The 27,635-nt window shown below is 49.5% G+C and overlaps 1 protein-coding gene across 2 annotated transcripts in view; it reads left to right on the top strand.

Annotated features, from left to right (window-relative positions):
• Itgae (integrin subunit alpha E) overlaps positions 1–27,635 on the top strand; it is a 59,276-nt gene that overhangs the window by 13,313 nt on the left and 18,328 nt on the right. For both annotated transcript variants that reach the window (XM_039086945.1, NM_031768.3), the window contains exons 3-24: positions 3,260–3,357; positions 4,099–4,166; positions 4,491–4,608; positions 4,822–4,959; positions 5,732–5,847; positions 6,368–6,519; positions 7,563–7,716; positions 8,177–8,327; positions 8,758–8,825; positions 9,619–9,757; positions 10,412–10,554; positions 10,885–11,025; positions 11,520–11,744; positions 12,545–12,675; positions 14,135–14,265; positions 16,275–16,438; positions 17,867–17,995; positions 20,776–20,849; positions 23,902–24,034; positions 25,498–25,596; positions 26,400–26,479; positions 27,180–27,254. In XM_039086945.1, the coding sequence (XP_038942873.1) occupies positions 3,260–3,357; positions 4,099–4,166; positions 4,491–4,608; positions 4,822–4,959; positions 5,732–5,847; positions 6,368–6,519; positions 7,563–7,716; positions 8,177–8,327; positions 8,758–8,825; positions 9,619–9,757; positions 10,412–10,554; positions 10,885–11,025; positions 11,520–11,744; positions 12,545–12,675; positions 14,135–14,265; positions 16,275–16,438; positions 17,867–17,995; positions 20,776–20,849; positions 23,902–24,034; positions 25,498–25,596; positions 26,400–26,479; positions 27,180–27,254 (2,727 nt within the window). The remainder of the gene's footprint in view (positions 1–3,259; positions 3,358–4,098; positions 4,167–4,490; positions 4,609–4,821; positions 4,960–5,731; positions 5,848–6,367; positions 6,520–7,562; positions 7,717–8,176; positions 8,328–8,757; positions 8,826–9,618; positions 9,758–10,411; positions 10,555–10,884; positions 11,026–11,519; positions 11,745–12,544; positions 12,676–14,134; positions 14,266–16,274; positions 16,439–17,866; positions 17,996–20,775; positions 20,850–23,901; positions 24,035–25,497; positions 25,597–26,399; positions 26,480–27,179; positions 27,255–27,635) is intronic.

A 27,635-nucleotide genomic window follows, 5' to 3' on the forward strand; every position in this document is an offset into this window, starting at 1 on the left:
AGATATTGGCAGTACTTGTAACATGAAAGACAAAAAAATAAATAAAATCAAAGTGTGGTTGCATGAAATCAAAACCAGGTCAAATCGGTGAGTGGAAGTAGCTTTATGTTCAGCCTGGAAATGTGAGCCGAGAGGGCAGGATATCATTCATTCCTTAACTGCTTAGCCGTCTCTCCAGCCCGCTTCTGCCTAGTGTTTAACTCAACATAAATGAGACAGCAGAACCCACTTGGTCAAGCGACCCTCAAGCAACACCAGGTCTCTCAGCTTCATTAGTGGTACTCTTCGAGGCTGGAGTTTTGCCTGGTGTGAACTGCCCTGATGCTGAGTCTGTGGGCAATCCCCCCCAACCCCCGCCCTTCTACTCCACAGCCAGCAGGACTGGTTTGATCAGGTTTATAAAGGGCGGCTGAGTTTGCATTTTGTTTTCCAAGTTGCTGGCACAACATAAATGATTTCTAGTCAAGTTATCTGTTATCTGTGGCCATCTCCTGCCATCTTCTACCACTACCCCAGTGGGTCCCTTCCCAGCCCTAGGCTCACAGTTTTAATGTCCCCTCCCTCAGGCCTCAGTAGATGGGAGGGAGTGTTTATGTTTAAAGCTCTCAAAGAATAGGGTGCTGGGAGCTGTCAAGAGATGGGGAACCTGGGTTGGGGATTTAGCTCAGTGGTAGAGCGCTTGCCTAGGAAGCGCAAGGCCCTGGGTTCAGTCCCCAGCCCCCCCCCCCGGGGGGGGGGGGAGATGGGGAACCTGGTGGGGCACCTCCCTGAATACCTGCTAGGGCAGAGGGGCTGGGGGTTTGCACTGTCAGCAGGAGGATGTGGTGGAGACAATTCTGGGTTTCTGGGCCTGCTGCAGGGGGCAGGAAATGCACCAATTGGTTGGCCCAGTTCACCATAGAGAGAGAAACAGGTTGATAACTGTTCTCATCCCCAGGGTGGGAGTCATACGCCTGTACTTTCTGAATTATGGAGGATTGAATAGGACTACCAGCTGGGAGGAGGCAGGAAGTGAATGAGCTATCCTGGAGCTACACCCAGTCCAGAGTGGAACAGGGAACCTGGAGTGGTCAGTAGACGGCAACCTCTGTCGTAGCTGGCCCTTTATCATAGCTGGTTAGTCCGTGTTTAGCTGGTTTGCTAGTCACTAAGTCAGCAAACCTGGAGGCTGCCAGCCATAGAAGGGTGGGGGGAACAACACAGACTGGGCCTTAGGCCTCAGAATTGCATGTATGGATGGCCACCTTGGGGAACTGCAGTGTGCAGTCTGCATAGCTGCCCGTGGTGGTCTCTTGGGAGCTCACAGCCAAGGCAGAAACAAAGGTCGGGCATGGGAGTGGGAATCTCGTAGTTGGGTGTACTGGAGATTTGAGGGGTTCCATTGTAACTTCCTTTGGGAAGGCAGAGCTGGTGCCTAGGAAGGCTTCTCTGCAGGAGAAGGGAGTAAGAGTCACCACAGGAGGAGAAAACAGGGAGGACACAGGGCTGTTCTATGTGCTCTGGGGAGGAACACGGACATGAGCACATCTTCCATTGGGAGCAAGAGGAAAGGTACTGGGCTGGGACGACACAGCTTGGGGAGAGAGGCAGAGTTACTGAACAGTAACCTAATTTGGAACACTCAGGCACACCTTGATCATTTACCTCTCTGTCCAACGCCTCAGATCAATCCCTCAACCATTGCCTGTACAGCCATGCAAGTCATTCAACAAATGTGTACGGAGCACTTACACTGTGCTAGGAGGTGTTCTAGACCTCAGGAGCTGTGTGATAGACAAGGTAGACAAGACTGTTGGGGAACTCGCTCGGTGGAGGGGTCAGATGACAAATAGGTAAATAAGGAAGCAAGTTACTGTCTGGTGGTGACAAGTTCTGAGAAGGGGAGCGTCAGAGGCAGGGTAACTGGCATATGAGGTAGGGCTACTTGGAGAAAGCAGTATGAGTGGGTTACAGTTAAGCAGAGTACAGGATGGGGCCAAGACAGTTTTAGGGAGTGGAAGGCCAGGGTTGCAGGCAGAAAGGACAGCTAGCCAGAGGGCCTGAGTTGAGAAAGGACCAGGACCTAACGTTGTTAAAGGCCACAGCATACATCTGCAGGTCTTTCTCTGAGTGAACAGGGGAGGTTGGAGAGGTAGAGATGGGGTCAGATCCTCTCTGGCCTGTGGGCTGTGACGATGGGTTTAAGGGGGAAAAAGACAACAAGGGGTTTGATGTGAGTCAGTGGCAGAGCACTTGCCTGGCCTTGGGTTTAATCGTCAGCACCACCAAAAAGAAAAAAGAAAGAGATGCCTGGTCTTTAGTCAAAGTTGGGTGGGGTGTCGCAGCCCTTTAATCTCAGTACTCAGGAAGCAGAAGCAGCAGATCTCTTGAGTTTGAGGCCAGCCTGGTGGTCTACAGAGTGAGTTCCAGGACAGTCAGGGCTACACAGACAGAGAAGTCCCATCTTGACAAAAAAAAACAAAAGTGTCTTAGCGGCAAGAGCTGAGGAAGTAGAGACAGGACCCCATGTCTGTCCCTCCTCCTGTGCTACCTTGTCTTTTATCCCCCACAGCCACATCATGACCTTTCAAAAGCACAGACTAATCATGTAACATGTGCTTCCCTTTTACAAAGCCCCCCATAGCTTTGTCACCACAAAGGCCTTGCACTTGGTTCACTATTACGAAGGCGATCTTCAGATCCCCCTCCCTACCGCTCTGCTTACAACCCCAGCCACAGGGGCTCAACTGCCTTGGGCCTCAGGCTCCATGGAGCAGTGTGATAGTTAGACTGTTTAAACTGACACTGTCCTCTGCCATCTTCTTGAACTTGAGATGGGAGACAAGAACTTCACAGCAGGATTGACATCTCCTCAGGCTGTCTTCATCAGCTCCCCAAACCTCTAGTTCCCAGTCAGGAAATGCTAAGGGCAGGTGAGTAAAATGTTCCAGTCAGCTTTGCCCTTCAAGGGCCCGGCAGTATGGCTGGTGACTTCCTGGTTCCCCATTCCATCCCACAGGGGTATTTTCTAGCCACCAGAAGTGCTCCAAACTGTCAGGCAGGCAGATGGGGTTACACTTAACAGTTTCCCTGACTAGAGCCGTGTAGACTAAGCGCCTTCCTCTAATGCTGAGTCTGCAGGCCTGGACTAGAAAGCTGTCTGTCATACCCAGGTCTGGGCCTCTTCCTCAGGCAGGAATAGGAAGACTGGATCTGGGCAGGCAGGAAGGGAAAAAGAGCCATCAGCCAGCTTGTCTTTGCTGTCTCCTCACCCTCTTAGCCTCCTGGTAGCCAGACGCAGCTCCAACAGGAATTCAGCAGTCCTGTATCGATGTGCTACATCCATCATTCCAGATGAAATTGGTTGCCAGCCAGTAGGTAAGCCAACCCCACCTCCATAGCATACTCCCCAGGGCACCTCCTAGGAACCCCACCTAATCTCAGCTCAAACGATTCTAATCCCAGTCCTGCCTGATCCAGCCTAACCACTTCTGCCCGGCAGCCCCATAGTGAGCCTTGAACCCCAATGCCCAGGCTCATGCTGCCCACCACAGCCCAGCCTGCCTCTCCTGACACAGTCCTAATGACAGATCTGGAACCAACACTCACTGAATGCTCACCATGTACCTGGCCCTATGTTAAGTAGTAGGTTCACATTTTTATGTGTCTCTGTGTTCACATGTAGTTGGGCATGCGTGGAGACCCAAGGCTGACATTGGGAGTCTCCCTGGATCTCTCTCCCCAGATATACATTCAAGTCCATGTTCAGCAGTCAGCCCAATGGCCTTAACCCATAGGTCACAGGCACCTACAGCCTGCGGCTTCCCCCAATCCCACACACGCCAGGAGCCCTTTAAGAAGCCCTAGGTGGCAGTCATTTCTGAATTTCCATCCCTGGTTGTCAAGGCTGGGCAGTGGGGTCTTGAGTGGGGTTGAGATGGTAGAGGGGGTTGGGACAGGGACTGCATCCTGACATTCCCAAGCTACTCAGATCCATGGAACCTCCAACTCTAGCTTCTCAAGGCTGCTGCCTGGCATCAGCATCCCTGTGGCCCCGATCTTGGCTTGATGGTGGGCTCCCAGAATCCCCTTCATCCTTCCCTGTCTTAACTGTTTCAGAGCACATCCTTATGCCAAAGGGCAGGTACCAGGGAGTGACATTGGTCAGGAACCACAATGGTGTTTTGGTGAGTAGATAGGCAGGAGGACAAAGGGCCCTGGGGAGGTTGGTGCTCCTGTGGGTGATGATGGCATTGCCAATCCTATTGCTATGCTGCCATCTATCTGTGGTCTGACCATCTATAGTAATGCCGTCTGACCCAGCCAGCACCCACAGATGGCATTTCTGACTCTAGCACCTGACGCCTGACCCTGAGGACTGAGGCAGCTGTTCCTCTGTCCTCTAACTGACTGAGCCACTATGTTCTGGAATGGGGGTGACAGTGGCTGTGACTAGGAAGTATGGGCTGACCCCACTCACCTGCCTGCTCCCTCTCTTTTCTTCTCTCCAGGTATGCATTCAGGTACAGTCCCGGAAGCCCCGCAGCCTTAACTCGGAGCTCACCGGTGCCTGCAGCCTACTTACCCCCAACTTGGACCTCCAGGCGCAAGCCTACTTCTCTGACCTTGGTAAGGATTGGAGGTTCTCTGACCTTGGACCATATTAAAGAAGGATCCAAGGAGACACACCAGCTCACAACAGGAGTAGAAACTTGTCCTAGAGTGGGACAAGCAAGCTCAGGGTCCTTGTCAAGGAAGAGTTAATGATCTCTGTCTTGGGGGCAGGCAACTGTGCACCGAGGCTTCTTCTGATTCTGTGTCTTATCTGTGTGTTTCTTAAAGAAGGAGTCCTGGATCTGGGTGCATCTGTGAACTCTGGTGACTACTACGGAAGCAAAGGAGGCAGCACAGGGGAGGAGACGAAATCAGCCAGGAGACTCCGACGACAGGCAGTGGAGGAGGAAGACGAGGAGGAAGCTGGTGAGAAGAGGCAGATTAGGGGTCTCCATAATGAACACCAGGCTAATGGCCTCTGGAAGGAAGATGTGTTCAGATCTAGAAGATGGGGAAAAGTGCCCAGGTCCTTTAGGTATAGCAAGTCCCAGCCCTGTCTCCTCAACTAAAAAAAAAAAAAAAAAACAAAAACATTTATTTGTGTGTCTGTTCATTGTGTATGGGGGTGTGTGCGTGCAAACACAGTCCCATATCACAGCACACATGTGGAGGTTAGATGACAACTTGCAGGAGTCAGGTCTATACCTCTACTGTGTGAGTTTCCGGGAATCAAACTCAGGTCATGAGGCTTGGCCACAAGCTCCTTTACCAGCTGAACCATCTCATTGGCCCTTCTTAGAGGTGGGGAAACTGGTCACCAAAATGAGAGTGAGTCCCATAGTAGTCAAAACCAGGTCTTAGATCTCTCTTTGCCTTTAAGGTAAGAAAGGTGATGGTGCACACCTTTGATCCGAGCACTCAGGAGACTGAGGCAGGTGGATCTCTGAGTCTGAGGCCAGCCTGGTCTACAGAGAGAGCTCCAGGATAGCCAGGGATACAGGGTCTCAGGATATGGGGTCTGATGGGGAGAACTCCATTCTCAGGAGCTTCCGTGGCTTCTTCCCTGAACTGAACCACAGACAGGTTCTGAGTATTTTGTGTATGTGTGGGGGTGGGTGGGTGCCTTACAGGGCAGAACACCGCCCTTATTCCTGCCTGGAGTCACACCCACACCTTCCTGCTCCTTCGTCCTGACCAGGCACCGAAATCGCTATTGTTCTGGATGGCTCAGGAAGCATTGAACCCTCAGACTTCCAGAAGGCCAAAGATTTCATCTCTACGATGATGAGGAACTTCTATGAAAAGTGTTTTGAGGTGGGCTTCCTTGATGGCTGGGCTCTTGTCACCTACGCACACATCTGTTTCTGAGTACCAGCTTCAGAACAGCTACCCTTCATCCGCTCATAGCTCTTTAGGTATTTGAGCTGAGCTCAGCTGGGTGACTCTTCTGTCAGTTTTGTCTGGAGCCACCATGCTGTTATAGGCATCTGCTTGCTTGACTAGGGTTGGATGGCTTGAGATGGCTCTACTCATTTGTGGTAGCCATGAATGCTTCAAAGTCCCAATACATACACGTGTTTATATCTCACTAGCCAAAGAAAGTGACATGCTGAACCTACAGTCAATATAGAGGGGTCTTCATGGGGACACAGATTCAGGGAGAAATTACTCTGCTCCACCAGTGCCTGCCTGACTGAAGACTTCCCTTTGCATTAGCATCTCCTTGTGTTCAGGGACATCAGAATAGACAAGTGCTTTCTTCCTGTGTTTCTGGGACAAGGTTGTCTGTAGTGCAGTCCAATAACCCCCTCCACCTCCCTCTGTCCCCATCCAGTGCAACTTTGCCCTGGTGCAGTATGGGGGCGTGATCCAGACTGAGTTTGATCTTCTAGACAGCCGGGACATCAACGCCTCCCTTGCCAAAGTTCAGAGCATCGTTCAAGTGAAGGAAGTCACTAAGACCGCCTCAGCCATGCAGCATGTCCTGTGAGTCCCATGCCTCTGAGAGGCTCTGTAGCACAGTGTCTGGAAGGATGACTGGGCGAAACTGTGGGAGAAGGAGGTTAGGGTGCTGAGAAGGCTGGGAGAATGACACCTGTCTTTCTGTAATGCTCCCCCTCCCCAGGCTTCCTGCTATTAGTTGCTCAGGAGTGCCCAGGAGAAGGGTGCTGGGCTCAGATCCTAGCTGTTCTTGTATGAGCTCTGAGAAATTGCTTAACCTCCTGTGCTCCTTACATTACTTAACCTTCTTCACTTCTAACATGACGATAACACAAGTTGATGCTTCTTAGGGCTGTGTGAGGATTAAATAGTTATATTTATATATAACTATATACTATATTTATAATAGTGCCAGGTGCATATGGACCGTTGAAACTAGGCAAGGTGACACATATCTGTAATGTCAGCATTCAAGAGGCTGGAAAATTGTGCCTCAAACCCCAAAAGTGACTTTGAGGACAGATTGCTCTACACAGCCAGTTCTAGGACAGCCAGGGCTACTCAGAGAGACCCCGCCTCAAACAAACAAACAAACAAACAAACAAACAAAAACAACCAGACAAAACAAAAGCCAAAACAAACAAACAAAACCTCACAAAACAAAACAAACATAAAATCCAGAATACATTTTTTATAGAAGTAAAATTTTAAAAAAAAATATTGCCTGTCCTTTCAGCCTAAAATTCCATTTGGGGTACACATAATGGGGGTTGGGGGGCACAGTGGTCTTACAATGGGGAGCCGACGAAGAGTACGTGTGTCTGTGTGGCTTATGCCTTGCTGTGTGATATAAATCCACCCTCTTCTGGGTCTTTGTTCAGGGAGAAATTACTTTGTTTCGCCAGTGCCTGTCTGACTGGAGACTTCCTCTTTTGCATTAGCATCTCCAGAGTAGACAAGTGTGTTCTTCCTGTGTTTCTGGGGCAGGGGTTCCTTAAGTCTCCAATTTCAGCTATTCAATGAATAAAACCTAACCCAGAGCCCAGACAGCCCATTAGACAGTTGTCTCCATTCTCTCTTCTGTTAAGAGATAATATCTTCATTCCAAGTCGTGGCTCCAGAAAGAAAGCATTGAAGGTTATGGTGGTGCTTACTGATGGTGACATATTTAGGGACCCTCTCAACCTTACGACTGTCATCAGTTCCTCAAAGATGCAGGGTGTTGTGCGCTTTGCCATTGGGGTAAGTGCTAAGAGCTGAGAAGCAAACCCGCCCCTGTATAGACTGGGTGAGGGGGCAGCCCAGTGGGTCTGGGAGCAGTGTATCCAAACTCTCTCTCTTCACAGTTGCTCCTCTCCTCCTGGCCACATGCTCTAACATGCCCCCCTCCTTGTTGGGTCCTACAGAAGGCTCATCCCGAGGTGGGCATAGCTCACTGGCTGAACAGGATGGCGAGAGTCTGTATGAAGGTTCCTAGGGAGACTACTGACCTGAGTGTGTCTCAGTAGTTAACACAGACATCAGGCCTGATACACAGGGAAAGGTCATCAGGCTCTGTAAGCAGAGAGGGGGTGCTGAGGAGATCCAGGCATGTCAGGAACACACAGCCAAAAGAGGAGCTTTACTGGGAGAGAAGGATAACAAGCAGGAAGGAAGGAAGGAGATGGCGACGAATCGCTCACTGACTGGGTTCTTCACACAGGTAGGCAATGCATTCGAGAATAATAACACTTACAGAGAACTGAAGCTGATTGCCTCAGACCCTAAAGCGGCCCACACTTTCAAGGTGACCAACTACTCGGCTCTGGATGGGCTGCTGAGCAAGCTACAGCAGAGGATCATCCACATGGAAGGTAAGGGCTCGCTGGACCCTGTGAGAAGGCCTCGTGTTCAGCAGGACGCCCTCCTCAAGACCAACTTTCCCTGACTCCTACCTCCTCCTCCAGAGACACACAGCTCTTAATCTCTAAAATGGCAATGGCACCCCTGGTTCTCCCTGCTCCCTGAATCTATGAAACTCTGCTGAGCCCGTGGTAGAAAAGCAAGTAAGACCAAAAGAGTCCCAACAGGAACTAACAGATGAGGAGACAGAGGCCCAGGAAGACAATGGGAACTGGCCAGGCCCAGCCAGCCAGTACTTTCTTAAGCACAAACCAGGTCTCTGTTCTCAGCTCAGTGCATTATTCCACCAAATAGCCATCCCTTCGGGGGCCTGGCCTGGCCATCTAATACCTTACCTTGCCAATTGACACAGCATATTTCACCGGATTCCTTGGCTTCCAGGCACAGTTGGAGACACCCTTCAATATCAACTCGCACAGACTGGCTTCAGTGCTCAGATCCTGGACAAGGTTTGTGGCCCACTCATGTTGGTGCAGGTTCCCCGATATGTACCGCCAGGGAATGAGGGGCTCCTGGTTCATAGTTTCCCTGTGGGAGTGTCTCGGCAGGAGCCAGTTTAGAAACAAGAGAAACTATCCACTCCCTTCCTCTATCTGGACTGCTGAGATAGACAAAAGAATAGTGATTTATTATAGTAGGTCACTTTGCGTGCATAAGGGATTGGGACCTTCTCTTAGCTGTAAGGACTGAGATTCAGCCTTGGTAACAAGCCCACCGAAGTGTCAGGAAAACAGGTAGTTTGATAAAGCTGAAGCTATGTCCAGTGTGTGGGAAAAGAGGAAGCAGACAGGGTAAGGGTGGGGGGTGAGGGGGTGACACACGACAACAGACAGGACACTCACTAACGGGGGTGGGGGCTCTGTGCAGGTGAGAGCTAAAGCCAGTTACCACACACACACACACACACACACACACACACACACACACAACACATGCTGCAGGATACAGCACCTTTCCACAGCACAGGGGAAAGCGGGGGCGGGGGGGCGGGGAGGTGGGTGGAGGGGGTTAGGAGCACCATCTCACTCTGTCATGTGCTGAAGACTGCCCGGGATCTGGGTCCCAGGGTGCCTTCTGGAGTTTGGGTTACTTGCGGGACTCATGAGAACAGAGCGCAAAACCCAGTATTTGCCAACCCGTCTTCCTTCGTGGACGCTGGAGACCCTCTTTATCCAGGAAGTTTTGTTTCTCTGGCCCCTGGGGTCCCTCCTGTTCATTTGGTGCCCTCTGGGTCCTCTGCAGGGGCAGGTGTTGCTTGGCACTGTGGGGGCCTTTAACTGGTCTGGGGGCGCGCTGCTCTACAACACACAGAATGGTCGGGGCCGCTTCCTAAACCAGACAGCCAAGGAGGACTTCAGGGCTGCACAGTACAGCTACCTCGGTAAGGGCGGGGTCTGGTGGATGCAGGCGGGACGAGGGTGGGGCCTGAAGGTGGCAAAGAGAAAACGGCTCTGGGATAGCAAGAAGGTGGGGCGAGGGCCGGGCCTGGATGGGGAAAATGGAGCCTGGAGTGCAAGGAACCCTAGCAAATGGATATATGAGGATAGGGCCTGATGGCTAGGAAGGAGCAGTAGCAAACTCGTCATCTGGGGCTGGGGTTAGAAGACGGGCTTGGAAGCTAACCCGGTGACAAGGCAGTCTGAGACACTGAGGTTTTCTGCTGGTCTGCATATTGGGATTCCTAATGGAGACAAGTTATGATCGGTCTCGTGACTCACAATCAAGCTATCAGACCTTAGTCAGGGACCCTGACATTGAGAATTAGGCTGGAGACAGGGTGGCCTTGGGCTTGGAATAAGAGGAATCAAGACATCTCTGTTAATAACAGTAGCAGGTACCCCTCCCCATCCTTTATCCTGGTCTTCACATACAGAGCTCATGTGCTGAAGCGGTGCATGGGGACACACATGTCACTGTCAGCGCAGAACTGACTTCAGTGGGAACATGTGACTGGGAAGATGGAGTTGAAGGGAAAGACTGGACGGGGGGGGGTGGGGGGGAGCAATTGTTTGCAGTCACACCACTCTGGCCCCAGGTTATTCAGTTGCAGCGCTACACAAGGCCCATGGTGTCTCCTACGTGGCAGGGGCTCCAAGGCACAAGCTCCGTGGGGCTGTGTTTGAGCTCCAGAAGGAGGACGGAGAGGAAACCTTCATGCGACGGATAGAAGGAGAGCAGGTATCTCCTGGAGAAGTCACCTTTCCACCAGGAGGGGCCCGAGGTCCTGGGAAGGATGTGCCTGCCCTGGGCAAGGCTCAGGTCTGGGTGTAAATTCAGGGGTTCTCATGTCTGCTCCGCGGGCTCCCTCTGTGGAGACTCAGCTACTCACCCCTAGTCCCCTGTGACCCCAGAGATCAGGTTGATCTGGAAGAACCCCAGCTTGGTGCTCCAGGAAGAGCATAAGCGACTGCTCTAGCTGCGGGGAGGGCGGAAGGGGTTTCCCCAGAGCTGGGAGGGCAGAAGGAGTCTCCCCATCCTCAAGATTGCTGAGTTCTTTCTGGGCTGTAGATGGGGTCCTATTTTGGCTCTGTGCTGTGCCCTGTGGATATCAACATGGATGGAATCACAGATTTTCTGCTGGTGGCAGCTCCATTTTACCACATCCGTGGAGAAGAAGGCAGAGTCTATGTGTACCGCGTGCACGAGCAGGTGAGAGTGTTTAGCCCCGTGAGCCTGCTGAGGCTGCTTCTGTCTGCTTAGGTAGCAGAGGCTGGATGAACCTGGGCTTCATATCTGCTTGGTTAAGGTTGGACAGTACTCATGGGGGTAGTAGCATCTGCCATAGTTGACCAGTAGATGGAACCCTTGCTCTGGTCTTGCCGTTTCTCACAGTAACTATGACAGCAGCTCTCACTGTCACATTACCGATGCTGAGACTTGCTCCAGGTTTTCCACAAGGGTATGGGAGAACTGCAACTGGACCCTAAGCCTCTCTGTTGCTAAGACAGCAATATGTGGGAATAGAGAAGGCAGGCTCCAGGTCCTAGACTTCGAGACACTAGCTTTACTATAGGCCTGTTCCCTTTTTTTTTCTCAGACTCCTGCTGGAGAGTGGGAACTTGAGGGAACACGCCCTCCGGGTGGTCCCAGGATGATTGCCCACACACCTTTCTTGGGAACTGAACTGTTGGTTCACTTTGCAGGATGCTCCCTTCTCCTTGGTATACACACTGAGTGGGTACCCTGGGCTCACCAGTAGCCGCTTCGGCTTTGCCATGGCAGCTGTGGGGGATATCAATCAAGATAAATTCACAGATGTGGCCATTGGGGCCCCTCTGGAGGGCTTTGGGGCAGGCGATGGGGCAAGCTATGGCAGCGTGTACATCTACAATGGACACTCAGGTGGCCTGCATGCCAGTCCCTCCCAGGTAACTATGCAAGGGCTTCCCTGTTTCTTCTCTGGGGCTCAAACCTCCCACAGACAGCGAACTAAAACCATAAGTTAGCCTCAGTCCTACGTGCTGGGCCAGCCTCTCTCTGGTGGTGGAGAATGCCAGTGAAGGCAGAAAGTCACCAGGGGTAGGCTGGCCATCAGCCCACTTCAGGTCCCTCCTCTCTGCCTCTGGTCTCCATCCAGTTCCTCCATACTCTCTCGGTCCTCCCCTTCCTCCTCCTCCAGCTGCTTCCCTCAGGCGGTCCCTATGCTGCTTACTCTTAGACATCTCAGTCCTCAAACATCATCCAGAAAGCTGTTGCTTCGCTGTGCACTAATTCCCCTCTTCTCCACACACGATGACTGAGATAGTCCCCCAGTATCTTGATACCCAATATATAGCCACATCATAATGATTTTAACTCTGTCCACCCCTCCAAACACACACACACACACACACACACACACACACACACACACACACACACCCCATAGCATCAGCTTAGGCCTTCTACCCTCTCCTTGGCCCCAGCTCCTGCCTCCAGCCCATCTCCCTTTTCTGACACCCCCTCCCCAGCCCACATCAAGCCACCCCGTACTCACATCTCCCTACCTTCTTCACTGTGTCCTCAGAGCCCTCTGCTCTTCCCCTCCACTTCCCCCTATAAAGTGTCACCTGCCCTCGGGGATCCACCCAGATGTTACCTGCTCAGAGACAGTTCACCCCCAGGATGAGGAGGTGGGTGCTGCCGCTGAAGGGGGATAGAGGCGAAGCTTCTCTTTCTCCTCCCACAGCAGATCAGAGCCTCCTCTGTGGCCTTGGGACTCTACTACTTTGGCATGTCTGTGTCTGGTGGTTTAGATTTCAGTGGCGATGACCTTGCCGACATCACAGTTGGCTCTCAGGACGTGGCAGTTGTGCTCCGGTAGGGGTCTTCCCCGCCCTTTTCTGACTCAAGCCCCAGCCCCGTCCCTTGTTCTACACTCCGTGGGCCCTGCAGATTCCAGGCACGGAGGGAGGGGAGAAGTGTGGAGACGGGGTACAGGTTGAGGGTCTGCCTGGGTGGGTTTGCTCCTTTAGCTCTCAGCAGGCTGCTTCCGGTGTCAAAGTCTAAGTCCCAACTTTCTTATCCACAGTTGGGACTAACGACAGTGCCTGGCTCACAGGGGTGGGAGGGTCACATGACCAAGTACTCAAGGAAGGTAGTTCACTTCTGGTGGTGGGGTGCAGCATGCTGTGTTTTTCAGAACCTCTGGGGCAATTTTCAGTCTTGTGGCTAGAGCCTCTGTGTACCCTGCCGTGCAGAAAGTTCCACATCTGTTGTCTGGGTGTCACCAATGTCTCCAAGTGAACAGGCCTCCAAATGGAGCTCCAATTCCCAATCTGCCCTGCCCCAGGCTCCTGTTTCAGCAAATGGTACTCTATCACCCACCTAGAAAGTGATTATTAAACTCTGGGGCTGTGTCTGGTAGCATGGGCCTGTAATTTCAGCTACTCAGGAGGCTGAGGCAGGTAAGCCCAAGGTCCTCTGAGCCACAGAGGACAAAAGCTCTCTCTGGGCTTCTCCATCCTTCCTCCATTGTCCTGTCTATAGCTTTTTTGTTGATGTTGACTTCAAAACACCTCCCAGCACAGGGGGGCTGTCATCTTTTGCCAGGTCTGCCATGTAGACTGTGTTCTCTTGATGTGATCCCTCTAACTCTACTGCTTAAAACGTCTCAGTGGGTCCCACCTCAGTACAATCCCAATCCCACTTCCTCCTCTCTGCCTACAGCGCAGTCTGTGGCTGGCCCCGCCCACCCTCTGTCTTCCTGACCTTGGTGTTTCTCAAACAAACAAGCCTCATCCTGCCACAGGCCTTTTGTGTTTTCTGCCCGGAATGCTTCCTCCTCCGCTCAGACCCTCTCATAGCTGGCTTTTTCTTGTTAATGGCCTCACTTTCAAGGTCCCCTTATCAGGAAAAGCATTCTGACCACCGGTTCTAAGTGCCTCCCTTTCTATCACCTTCTCCTACCTCAGCATCACCCGGACCTAGTATTTCTCTGTTCCTGTTGATGATGGCCTGTGGGTGAGGTAGCACCATTTACTGAAACAGGAGCCTGGGGCAGGGGCAGACTCGGGCTTGGAAGGTGGAAGGATTGAGGGCTCCACTTGGAGGTGCTGGTGAGCAGACAACAGGTGTGGAACTTTCTGCAGGGCATGGAACACAGAGGCTCTAGCCACAAGACTGAAATTTGTTCCCCCATAAGAACAAATCCTCACCCCCACCACCCCCAACACAGGGTGCTAATACGTCCTGTGGACTCAGTGCAGCCCCGAATGTTGGAGATGTTGAGTGCGGCTGACTCTGCACTTCTCATGGGCTTCTTTGCTGTCTTCTTTAGCTCACGACCTGTGGTGGACCTGACTGTGTCTATGACCTTTACCCCTGATGCGCTGCCCATGGCCTTCAAGGACAAGATGGATGTAGAACTGTGCTTCAAAGTTGACTCTTCAGCTGTACCTTCTGAACCAGGTAATGGCTGCCTGGACCCCGTGGTATTGTAGTCATTCCCGATTAGCTTGCAGGGATGGTACCGATTCCTCTGTAGGAGACTAGCTCCTTTGTCCTTAGTTTGGTTAACTATGGATGCCCCCAGAAACAGATGAGCTGAGATCATGTTGGGAGGAGGGATGCTTCTGAAACAGTATTCAGAAAGGCAGAGGCTGCCCCACCTCGCAGCCTGTTTCCCCTTCCCGGTCCCCCCAAGAGAACCTGCTGGAAGCCTGGCTCCTCTTCCACTCCCTACCTGGGAGCATGCTTTCAGAAGGAAGAAGGCCAGAGGGAGGAGGGCAAGGCTGTCACAGCCCAAGTGTCCAGGCCTAAGAGCTCCCTCCCAGCAATCTCCCAACAAGTCCCCAAGGTTTAAACCTTATGAACAATCCTAGTGACGGCTCCCTGCAAGTATGAAGCAGTCCTCTTGGGTGAGGGCATGACAGAACTGGTCAGGTATGGTAGTTTGAGCTTGGGAGATGGGGAAAGATGAAGAGTTCAAGGTCACTTTCGGCTACTTAATGAGTTCAAGTCCAGCCTGGGCTACATGTGAGCCTGTTTCAAAAAGGGAAAGAATGAAGTGCAGACTTAGGTTACTGAGGACTTGGTGTCCCAAGGCAGGTGTCCTTCTCTTGCTGGGCCCTGGTTTATGTTCTGTACAGTTAGGGGCTTGGCCCAGGCTATCTTCAAGATGTTTTCAGCTCTGCTGTGTTCAGATCTTGCAATTTCTCTCTCTACTTACTGTACTTTTCCCCTCCTCCCTTTTCCCTCTTCCCTTCTTCTTCCTTCTCCCTCTCCTCTTCCTCCTCCCCACTTTTCTCCCTTTTCCTGTCCTTCCACCTCACTCTCCTGTTTTAGTTTCTGTTCCTGGGCTGCCCTTCCCCCAGAGGCTCTTCCCTATGTAATCCAGACTTTTTGGTCTCTCTCCTCTCTCAGTGCACACTCTTTCTCTTCTTCCTCTCCTGTCTTTCTCCCTTCTCATGTCAACTTCTCTGACCTCTTTCCTTGGGGCCAGTGAATTCACACTCCCGAGAGCAGCTTCCCAAAAAACCTACACACACACACACACACACACACATATGCACACGCACAGGCACACAAATCTGGTTTGAGTAGGCTCATTTCACTGGTGGAGAAATAACAGTGATTTAAAAAACTGCAACCAGAAGCAACTTAGAGTGAGAAGGGTTTCAGTTACAGTTTGTATTACTGGCTTGCTCTTTATGGCCTGCTCAGCCTGCTTTCCTTCCTTCCTTCCTTCTTTTTAAAGATTTGTTTATTATATATAAGTACACTGTAGCTGTCTTCAGACACACCAGAAGAAGGCATCAGATCTCATTACAGATGGTTGTGAGCCACCATGTGGTTGCTGGGAATTGAACTCAGGACCTCTGGAAGAGTAGTCGGGTGCTCTTAACCGCTGAGCCATCTCTCCAGCCCTCAGCCTGCTTTCTTATAGCACCCAGGACCACCAGCCCAGGAGTGACACCACCCACAATGGACAGGGCCCTCCCACACTAATCAAGAAGATGCACTACCTGCTTGCCCAAAAGCCAGTCCAATGGGAACATTTTCTCAACTAGGTCCTGTCTTCCAAAGATCTCTAGCTTGTATCAAGTTGACATGAAACTAGTCAGCACACCTTCTAAAGCCTCTTTCTCTAAGGAAGGTTGGACTCAGCCTAGGGAATGTGCTGGATGTGGGTCCAGACCACCGAGAGACCCTGGCCAGGTCTATCAGAAAAAAGGGGGAAAACCATCTTCACAATGATGATGACTAGCCGGGCATTAATGCCAGCACTCGGAGGCAGAGACAGGTGGATCTCTGTGAATTCAAGTTCTAGGCTGAGCTGTATGATGAGACCCCCAAAAGAACCTAGAGTCTGGCCTCAAGGAAGTGCATGCTTGGGGGCCATGCTCAGCAGTGGCTCACAGAGCCTCACAGGCCTTGCCCTTCCCAGCCTCATCAGAAGGTCTGGTCTTCAACTCCAGGCCTTAGAGGGATGTCACTAAACTTTACCGTGGATGTGGATGTGACCAAGCAGAAGCAGAGGCTGCAGTGTGCAGACCGGAGTTGTTGTCAAAGCTGCCTTATGAAGTGGAGCGGAGGATCCTCTCTGTGTGAACACTTCGGGCTCATCTCCACAGAGGAGGAGGTAAGTAGAGACAACATCCCAGAGAATGCAGTGCAGGAGCTTCCCCACACAGACAAATGAGGTGACTGAAGCAACCATAGCATATCAAGGACCACAGAGTGGCCCGGGAAACATAATCCTACCAGAAATCCAAACTATAGAAGCTTGGGCTGCGGGCATGTCTGTGATACAGTGCAGGATCTGCATGTGCGAGGAACTATGCTTAGTAGTCCCCTGGGAAGGAAGGAGCAAAGGAAGAAGGGAGAAAGAGCAGGACAGAGGGCAGGCATCTACCAACATTGAACACAGACGCCATCACTGAGCCTCCTAGAAGCTGGCTGAAGCCGGGAATGGTTTAATTAGGGTGTCTAATCTTACTTCACAGTGACAGTAGGCTGAAGTGCCTTGAGTGGATCCACATCAGAAAATTAGAATAAAAAGGCAGAACTAGAAAGACAGAGTTATTTTTAAAAGGTTACTTAGAAAGAGAAATCTTGTTGAAGATATTGAGAGAGAGAGTTTTTAAAAAGTAGCCTTGTCAGAACTCAGGGTCTAATGGGTCTTAGAACTTTGGACCATGTGGACCTTTTATTTCAGAAAACAAACTCATGAATTCTTGGCTTGGGAAGGTTTCTAGGACATCTATGGCCCTCTAAAAATAAAGGCATAGAGCTAGGGAGATGGTTCAGTGGTTAGGAGAGCACGTTGCTTTTCCTAGAGGACCTGAAATTGGTTCCCAGGACCATATGGGGAGGGGGTGGGGGGTGGCTTGTGACTCCAGCTCCAGAGACCCAATGCCTCTGACCTCCTTAGGCACCAGCATTCATGTGCACATAACCCACATCACACATATATAAATAATTAAAATAATAAAATAAATTTTAACATTTAAAAGCCTAGCTGTGTTTTACCAGGCAATCAAGCTGACTTACTCTCATGTTCAACATTTATTTACTTATGTATTTATGTATTCCATGATGTACATATGGTAGTCAGAGAACAACCTGTGGGAGTTGGTTCTCTCCTTTTACTGCGGGTTCTGGGAATTGATCTCGGGTTGTCAGGCTTGGGAGCAACACCTTTACACACTGAGCCATCTCACCTGCCCGCCTCCTCTTTTCAGTTTATCTCTCAGTCTCCCTCCCTGCTGACTGGACATCTTTGTTAACTCACATGTGGCTATGACTCTCCCCTCTGTGGCTCTTGTCTGCCCAACCCATAAAGTCTAAGCTAGAATCCCTTTATGACTAGGGTGAGAGCCATCAAGTGCCCTGAGATTCAAGGGTGAGCAAATTGAGGAACCTTTTCTAAGTCTCTTGGTGGCTTGCTCGAGGGACAGCTGCCCTCTGCCTGGATCCTTTGGAAGACTTCCAGGTCATCACTGTCACTCTTTATATCTCCTTCTTCACACACACACACCTCTGATCTCTCCGTCCTCCCCACCCACAGCTTTGTGAGGATGACTGCTTCTCCAACATCACCATCAAGGTCAGTTATGAGTTCCAGACATCCGAGGAAAGGAGGAACCACCCCAACCCCATCCTGGACCACTACAAGGAACCCTCTGCCATCTTCCAGGTAACTTTACCCACAGGAAGAACCCAACTGTCTTGAGGGACATCCCACATGAAACACCTAACCTCAAACTCCTCCCCTAACCTCAAAGACAGCTAGAGTCATGGGAGAGGTGGAACTCCCAAGATGGCTGCTGTGTATTGCTCACCGGTGAGTAGCAGGTCTCTACTGTTGCCCTGAGCATATGTAGTCCCTACATGCCTAATGATGCACATGAATGCACTGTGCAGTGGGGCTCGGACTTTGCATGGTATCTTAGGATGTTGTGGTCACTCGTGGGGCTAAGCTGGAGGCTGCTCCTGTGCTGCAGAGAGGAAGCCTTGCACAGTTGCTTCCTCAGAGCCTTCATGTTGGGCCGTCTGGCTCTAACCTGTACCTACCTCTATCCTGGTGCCATCAGTGGAGCTGGGACAGGTAGGTAATATCACAGAAACTTTTTCGTGACCCAAAGGAGCTTAAAGATAAAAGAGCTGACTTTTCTTTTTTTTTTTTTTTTTTTTTTTTTGGATCTTTTTTTCGGAGCTGGGGACCGAACCCAGGGCCTTGCGCTTCCTAGGCAAGCGCTCCACCACTGAGCTAAATCCCCAACCCCAAGAGCTGACTTTTCTAATCCTCTTATACTTGAGGTGATTTGTCCTTAACCAGGCTGTGGTTCCCAGGGTACTCTGCCAATCTCTACCTAGAGAAAAATCACCAGGGAGGAAGAAGTGATAACAGGAATATTAGAAGGTGGTAGTTGGGGTGGGCGTGGAGGCACACTCTAATCCCAGCATTCACGGAGCACAGACTGAAGGCAGACTTCAAAGCCAGTCAAGTATACCCAGCAAGTTCCAGGTCACCCAGCACTGCAGAGTAAGACCCTGTCTAAAACAAAACCCAAAGAATTGTCACTGGAAAGTAAGTTACATATCTGATACTGCTTCACCCCAGTGCTCAGTATATACTTCCTAAAAGCAGGACCACTCCCTGCCATAGCACAATGCTCGGAGTCAGAGGGACCCGGATGGCGTACTGCTCTATGCACACTTTACCTGAGATCCTGGTACCTTTGCTTTTTTAGTAAAAGGAAAAAAATAGTTCTGGGGATGTAGCCCAGTTGGTAGAATGCTGGCGTAGGATACATGGAGTCTTAGGTTCAGTTCCTAGAGTTCAAGTAATTACATGACTGTAATCCCAGAATTTAAGAGCTAGAAGCAGAAAAGGGAAGTGCAAGGCCAGTGACTTCAAGGCCAGTCTGAGCTACAGAAGACCCCTTATCGATCATCAATCGATCAATAATAAATTAAAATAAATGTAGGATCTTTCACTGTTATTATCTTAGTCACTTCTAATCTAGAATGATTGACTTCTGGCTTTCCTGGTCTTTATTTTATTTTGAGACTGTGTCTCATTTAATACAACTTAGCCTCATCTTCCTGCTTCTACCTTCCAAGTGCTAAAACTACAGGCATTGGACTTCATGCCCAGCCTTTGTTCTTGTCCCTAAGTAGTCTCACAGTTTGGAGGACGTGGGGCAGTCATTTTGTAGCCTGTCCCTCGGTTGGGTTATCTCTGATGTTTCTTCATATTTGAATCCAGGCTGTGCATTTTGGCAGGCGCCTAGCAGAAGTAAGGCAGTGTCAGGACACCATGCAGGAGGCACGCAGTATTAATTGTGTGCTCGCCATTCATGCTCCCTCTTCCCTTTGTAGATGAGCAATTTAGGGAGAAAATTTGAGATGTACATATCTTCCTCAACATCCATTTATAAGCTGTCATATAAGTTATTACCTTGACGGTTTGGGAAAGAGATTTTTATATATTTATTCCATCAATAAAAGGGATGAGAAAAGAAATAGGTTCTGTGAATGCATGGATGTTAGCGGACAGTGAAAGGCAGCTGGGAGCTAAGGGAGGTTAACCCTCTTGTCTTCCATCAGAGTGGAGTGGAGAAGGGAGAAATTCACGTTGGGCAAGCCTGATGACCTGAGTCCAGTTCCCAGATCCCTGCTAGAGGGAGAGAACTGACTCCCGAGAGCTGGCCTCTGACCTCCTCAGGGCCCTGTGTCATGCACGTCGTGCCCACACTCACATACATGGACTGTATACAACACACAGTAAAAATAAATATTTAAATTTAAAAACAGGACTTGGAGCGTGGACCCTGGGATTCAACCTAAGCACTGAAACAAACAAACAAACAAACAAGGCAGCATGGATTTGTTGATCTAATTAGATAGATCTCCACATTGTGACTTCTAAACTGCATCTTCCTTTTCCAGGGAGTGGGTGGTCTCTTTGCAAGCTCTGGGCTCCCACTTCGAGCTTAGCCTATGATACCATCCCCACACAAAGCTGCTGCAGTGATCTCCCTGCTGGGAGCTAGGGGCAAAGACTCCTAAGCTGGGAGGCTGGCTGTTTCCTTTGCTGCAAACACTGGACTTGGATACTTTAAAGTCTGTTTTGTTTGGTTGTTTTTTTTTTAAACTCAAACAGAATTTTTTTTTCAATCTTGAGGAGAACTTCTGAAAGCGAATATGACAGCACGCCTCTCATTCCAAAAAGGTCACCCCATCTTTGAGCTTGGCTAAAGGCCTAGATCACAGTATGCCCGTGTTGTCTAAGAATGTCACACAGTTCTCAGCCAAGTGGGCACAGTCCCGGTTGTCTGCCTTCATTCTCTGAGCCATGCTTCTTTAAGCAGGAAGACATGATGGGCAGAAGTACCCCGAGAAGGTTGGAGGCAGGGTTACTGGGGAAGGGTAGGATCCTGAGGTTGACTCTGCTCCTCTGTCTGGTTCCAGCTGCCCTATGAGAAGGACTGCAAGAACAAAGTGTTCTGCATCGCTGAGATCCAGCTGACCACCGCCATCTCTCAGTGAGTCGGATCTTGTTATCATCACCATCATTTCTGCAGCTGATGTCTTCCCAAGGGTCCTCCTGGGCACGCCCCACAACCAGATCCATGAACGTTCCTTTCCCTGTCTCCTCATGGCCCTCAACACAACTTTGTATTTGTTATTTCAGCCGAGGGAGGCAAGCTAAAGATTTGTCTTCCTATTGTATAGATTGGGAACAGAGAAATAGTGAAGGTCCTTCCATAGACCATTTGGCATATCAGTGGCCATTTAGTGGACCTGAACCAAGGTCACTTGAGCTCCTAGACAATGCTATGTTCACAGTGATCCTTACTCCTAGAACTTCCTCTGGTTCACCTCTTGGACAAATTCATAAACAAATTCTGGAGTAGTTCTACTCTATTCCAGGGACTCTAGTCCTGGGAAACACTGCAGTCAACCTTACAGACAAGCATTCTTCCCCTCCTGGTACTTAAGGGGGAAAGGGACAGATAAGTCAACTCTAGGCTTGTAAGTTAAGGTGCAAAGATAAGTCAGGCAGGGAGGGAGCAGTGAGGGAAAGGGATGAGGTTTAAATGTGGTGGTCAGGGAGGGTAACAGGAGACTGTGGGTACCATCCTTGTGGGTAGAGCAAACACCGTGATGGTAGCAGGCCTGGCAGGTGGGGTATGAACCTCATGTGAATGCAGAAGGGAGAGGGGGAGAAGGAGTAACATGGGGAAGGTAGGGGCCTATGGGACCTTAGAAGGGCCTTGGATGTGAGATGGGGGGGGGTCAGAGGAGCAAAGCACTCACATCTTACAGTCTAGCTCTTGCCAGCCCAGTAGTTCTCAACCTTCCTAATGCTTTGAGCCTTTAATACAGTTCCTCCCGTTGTGGTGACTCCCAACCATAGCACTATTTTCACTGCTACTTCATAACTGTAATTTTCCCACTGTTACAAATAGTAACATAAATGCCTTTGGATTCCAATGGTCTTAGGTGACCTCTGTGAAAGAGTTGGTCAACTTTGAAAGAGGTTGTGAGCCACTGTACTAGACAATGACGAACCTTAGGCAGCAGGGAGAAAATGGTTACTACTGGACAGTGCAGGTGAGGTAAGAGGGTGGTGCCCAGACTGAGTGAGGCAAAGGCAGTGGTTATCTTTTGAAGATAGTCTTAGGATTTGCTGACAGGAGAGGTAGGGAGCAAGGAGAAGGCTCCACCCAGGCATCTAGAACTACATCATCCAATACATTCAGCCCTAGTCCCAGCTGAATATTTAATTCCAAGGTCATTACATTTAAATGCGATAAAAATGTAGTTCCAGGGCTAGAGAGGTGGTTCAGTGCTTAAGAGTCCTAATGACCTCTCCGGAAGACCCAGATTCGATTCCCAGCAACCACATGGTGGCTCACAACTGCTTATAACCCCAGTTCCAGAGGATCTGATGCCCTCTTCTGGCCTCCCAGGGCACCATATGCATGCAGTGTGCATACATTGATGCAGGCAAAACCATTCATGTACATAAAATAAAAGGAAAAACAACACATGGTTCCTTAGTGGCACTTGCCATATTCCAAATCCAGAATACCCACATGAGGTTAGTGGCAGTGATACGTCAGCAGATACGGCCCACCTTTCCATCTCTGCAGATGTTTTACTGCAACACTGAATCCAACAAACGTTCAGCTTCCTGATGGGCTTGCTGGAGCGGAGCATGCGACATTCTTTAAAATGCCCTCAATGGCTACCATGTGTGTCGTGTTGCTGATGACCAGTTGTCTGGAGTTGGTTTCTCTAGGACAGATCCCCTGCCCTTGAGTGGATGTTTGTAAGACTTCCATTTCAGAGGTGCACGATTATTTGGGGTCAGCACTACGGAACTCATTTAAGACCCAGCTGCTGTCAAGAGGGGATGGATCACAGCCACCTCAGCCTGGCAGCCAGTTCCTTGCCAGGTGATGTGGTGTGCCCAGCTTGCTCTCTATCACCCCCTACTGTACACAGCTGGTAAGCCACGCTTGAGAGCCCACTGTAGCAGTGGGTTTCGACGTCTCTGAGGACATGGATCCCCTACCAAATCAAATGAGAACTAGACTTCCCTGCCTGGACTTCAAAGTGAGACTCTGTCCAAACAAACAAACACAGAGAGGCACTGTGGCTCACATCTGTTAGCCAGCACTTGGGAGGTGGAGGCAGGAGGATTGTAAGGCCAGCTGGGATACACAAGTGAGTACAGGATGAGCCTGAGCAACGGAATGAAACTGGTTTTTTTTTTTTTTTTTTGATTCTTTTTTTCGGAGCTGGGGACCGAACCCAGGGCCTTGCGCTTCCTAGGTAAGCACTCTACCACTGAGCTAAATCCCCAGCCCCATGAAACTGTTTTAAAATGAGCTCTGTGGGGGTTGGGGATTTAGCTCAGTGGTAGAGCGCTTGCCTAGGAAGCGCAAGGCCCTGGGTTCGATCCCCAGCTCCGAAAAAAAGAAAAGAAAAAAAAAATGAGCTCTGTGGTAAAGGCTTCTAGTCTTTTGGCTTCTGTTTCCTCTTCTGCAAGATGGAAAGTAACTGTACGTCTCTGACGGGTAATTCTGAGCATCAATCGAGCTCATGGGGCACAGCGTTTGGGCCATGGTAACCACTAAGTGGTTATAATGTCACAAACAGCTTAGTGGCTAAGCAGTTAAGGTGGACATGGAACCAGGGGTTCAACCCTGTTAAAAGGAAGAAAATCTGGGCCTTTGTACAGTTTATCTTAGAGGAGAGTTAAGAATGTGCTTTTCAGGGCTGGAGAGATGGCTCAGTTGTTAAGAGCACTGACTGTTCTTCCTAATGGTCCTGAGTTCAATTCCCAGCAAACATGTGGCTCATAAGCATCTGTAATGGGATCTGATGCCCTCTTCTGGTGTGTCTGCAGACAGCTATGGTGTATTCATATACATAAAATAAATAAATAAGTCTTTAAAAGACAAATAAAATTTCTTTTAATGAAAGAGTGTGCTTTCTGTCACGAGGACTTTTACAGATTAAATACACTGCTGATGTGTTCTCTCTCTTTCTTTCTCTCTCCCTCTTCTCTTTCGCCCTTCACAGGCAAGACCTGGTGGTGGGTATCACAAAGGAGGTGACCATGAACATCAGCCTGACTAACTCTGGGGAAGATTCTTACATGACAAACATGGCTCTGAATTATCCCAGAAACTTACAGTTTAAGAAGATACAAAAGGTACTCGTGACGGACTTGGGAAACATGCTGCCATGTCTTTTCCTTGCTTGCCTGCCTGATTCTATTCCATGGCCAACAGCCTCCTTCTGCTCCGTGCAATACAGGAATAGCAATTAGACGAATCCTCTCTGATTCCGTGCCCTGCAGACCTATGGCACCACCATTTGCTTACACAATACGCCCTCCTTGCACAGCCTCTCTTAACCAGGATTATGGGAGGTAAATTTTAATGCCTAAGGAATGGAGGAAGTTAAAAGCCTACCCTACTGTTCATCATGCTGGGCTTACAGACACAAGGCCAGCTGCAAAGATGGGCTAGCAATTGTGTGGCTGCCAAGTATCACGGCACTGATGTTTTGTTCTGTTAATTCAAAGGTTCTTTTGGAAACTAGAAAACCACCCTGCTCTTGTCTGGGGAATCTACGTCACTTTGACAGAGAGAACTAGATCCAGTGCCCCCTGGTACAGAGCTGCAGATACAGTGTTTCTGGTACAGAGCTGCAGATACAGTGTTTCTGGTACAGAGCTGCAGATACAGTGTTTCTGGTACAGAGCTGCAGATACAGTGTTTCTGGACACAGCTTTCCTTGGACAGGGTCTGTTAACCCAGTTGGGATCATGCTGCCCATGGCATCGCCGATCCCTTTACCCTTCCCTGCCCTGGGGCTCTCAGGACAGCCTTTTTCCTTAACTCCACTTATCCCCAACCCTCTGACAACTCTGCATTTCCTTTGTCGAGTGAGGAAACTCTCCAAGACAGTTTTCCTCATTGCTGTGGGTCAGTAAAACCTGACTCTGTTGGGACTAGAGGTTTGCCCCCGGGTAGGGGGTCTCAGTTTGCTTGAGCTAAGTTAGCATATATTGAATGAAAAATTGAAATTATCTTCTACATATCTAGAATGGAACTAGTGATGGGTATCGGGGCGTAGGTCTGTTTGGTGATCTAGATGAGGAGTCCTGGTTGAGCCCAAACTTTCCCTCCATCTCGGTGAGACACTCGCCTTCTTCTCCATGAGGACTCTACAGGGTGCTGTCAGCTGGAACCAGTCTCCACTGTCACTGTGCCTCGCTCACAGAGCATTACCCTTAACTCTGGGTTTAAACTCAATTCTCAGTTGTGAGAAGGCTAGGGACCAAGCCTGACGTGTAGACAAACCAGTGATTGGTTGTTGAATTTGTGTGAGGAAACTACTTCTTTTCCTCAAGAGCATCTCTTGGGGCTGGATAGAGGGCTCCGTTAAGAGTATTAGCTGCACTTCCAGAAGACCTACGTTAGAATCCCAGCAGCTACATGGCAGCTCACAACCCTCTTTAATTCCACTTCCAGGGAAATCTGACATCCTCTTCTGACCTCTGAAGGTACCATGCATGTACATGCATGTAAATCACACATGTGGGCGAATCACTGCTAGCCATAAAATAAAAATTATACAACAAAGATAAAACATCTTCTGTTTTAACAGCCACTCTCTCCAGATATTCAGTGTGATGACCCCAAGCCAGTCGCTTCTGTCCTGGTCATGAACTGCAAGATTGGTCACCCCATACTCAAGAGATCATCTGTGAGTGAATCTGTTGTGCTTAGGTGTCTCTCCTGCTACCGCTGACTCCCAGCCTCATCTGTAACTTTCAGGTGTGGTTACTATGTTTCCCTTTGCTGTCAGTAGTGTTTAGAGTGTTTCCGTGTTTCCATCCTCAGTAGTGTTTACAGCTGCCAAGTCTGCCCTCAAGTGGAGATCTGAGGTGTGGGGAATAGTTTTCTGACCTACAGTGTGGCCACTGTTGGCTTCCCTGAGGAAAGCAGAGGGAAATGGGGGTAATAGGGAAGTGGTGTTAGACCAAATTATCTTTGTATTGTGGTTTCCCTCGCTCATAGGAGAATAATGTCTATTTGGTTCACTCAGCATTTGCACTGTGAGGCTTAAGTGAAACAGTGGCTAGGCTACAAAAACCATGAGAAATGTAAACTGGGTTTCCTAATGCCACTGAGCCAGTGTCTTAGTCATTGTTCCATTGCCATGAAGAGGCCAGATGACCAAGGTAAGTCTTACAGAAGAAAGCATTCAACTGGGAGCTTAGAGTTTCAGAGGCTTAGTCCATTTTCATCCTGGCAGAGAGCATGGTGGCAGGTAGGCATGGTGTTGGAGAGGTACCAGAGACCTATATCCTGATCAGCAAGCAGAGTGGCCTGGTGTGGGCTTTTGAAACCTCAAAGCCTATCCCCAGTGACATAATTCCTCCAACAAGGACACACCTTCTAAACCTTTTTATCTGTCTGAGTTCCACTCCCTGGCATTCCATCCCAGTAGTAAGCAGTTGTCAGGTGACTGGTTCCCCCACTTACTTATTTTCTCCTTTAAAATAGGTAAATGTCTCAGTGACTTGGCAGCTAGAGGAGAGTATCTTTCCAAATAGGACAGCAGATATCACTGTGACCATCTCCAAGTAAGTAGTGACTGTGTTAGCAACCTTAAGTTCTGGCCTTGGATCCCTGAGCTCACAGAAGTTTCCTCTCACCAAAGATACTGACAGTATTTTAATTCACGCAAAGGAACACTAGGGTATATTCTGGTAGAATGAGCTTTGAACTAGAGTCCTAGTTCTGGCTTCCTTAAGTCTGCAAAGCCTCCATGTTGAAAAATAGAACAGGATGTGATGTGGTGCTGGGAAGGAGCTGTCAAACATGGGCAATTCTGTTCCTGAGGCAGTGTCTGGAGCCTTTTTGTTTTGTTTTGTTTTGTTTTGTGACAGGGTTTCTCTGGGTAGCCCTTGCTCTGTGGACCAAGCTGGCCTCAAACTCAGATACCTGCCTGCTGCTACCTCCTGAGTGCCCAGCTTTCTAGGGTTGATTTTGATTACCATGATTTAGGAGGACTACTGAGTCCAACTGTGGAGCTTGTAAATATTCTTTTGTCCTAACTGCCTTCCAAGTACTTCACACCACAGATGCTAATAACTACTATTCAGTGTATAGAACGAGTCTATAACAGAAAATTCTTTGACCTAAAATGTCAAGTAATGGGTCTGAGAAATCCTTATAAAATCAACATTCTCTTAAGTGTGGCCTCAGTGAGTCACTTTGAGCCGATTCTTAGGAAGTCAAGGTAACAAAGCAGTTGTGGTCAATTAACATTTGTATTTCTAGTTCCAATGAGAAGTCTTTGGCCAGAGAGACCCACAGCCTTCAATTCAGGCATGCCTTCATTGCAGTTCTTTCCAGGTAAGTACTCCCAAGGGGTCTATGTGTGACAGTCATGCAACAAGGACAGCTTTGGGAGTCTTTGTGTGGACATAAGTGACTGTCAGGGTAGACGTGGGCATTCCCCCTTCTCTGAGGAGGCTGCTTAGTGCTCAACCTCTCTAGGATACTGTCAGGTTCAAAGTTTATCTCCCTCCAACACCCAGCCACCAAAAGAGCAGTCCTACTAACTTGTCCAAAATTGAGTCTAGGCCCAGCTTACCCTAGACTACAGGATTTCTGGTAGTTAAATAAAAGCTAGCATTCTTCAGGAACTTGTGAAACTGGTTCCCATCTGCCAAAAGGAGTCCTTTCTCTTACCTCTGGCAAAAGTGGGCATATGGCTCTCCAATTTACATATAT

This window comes from Rattus norvegicus, chromosome 10, assembly GCF_036323735.1.
Source record: "Rattus norvegicus strain BN/NHsdMcwi chromosome 10, GRCr8, whole genome shotgun sequence".
In the NCBI taxonomy this organism is placed as follows: domain Eukaryota; kingdom Metazoa; phylum Chordata; class Mammalia; order Rodentia; family Muridae; genus Rattus; species Rattus norvegicus.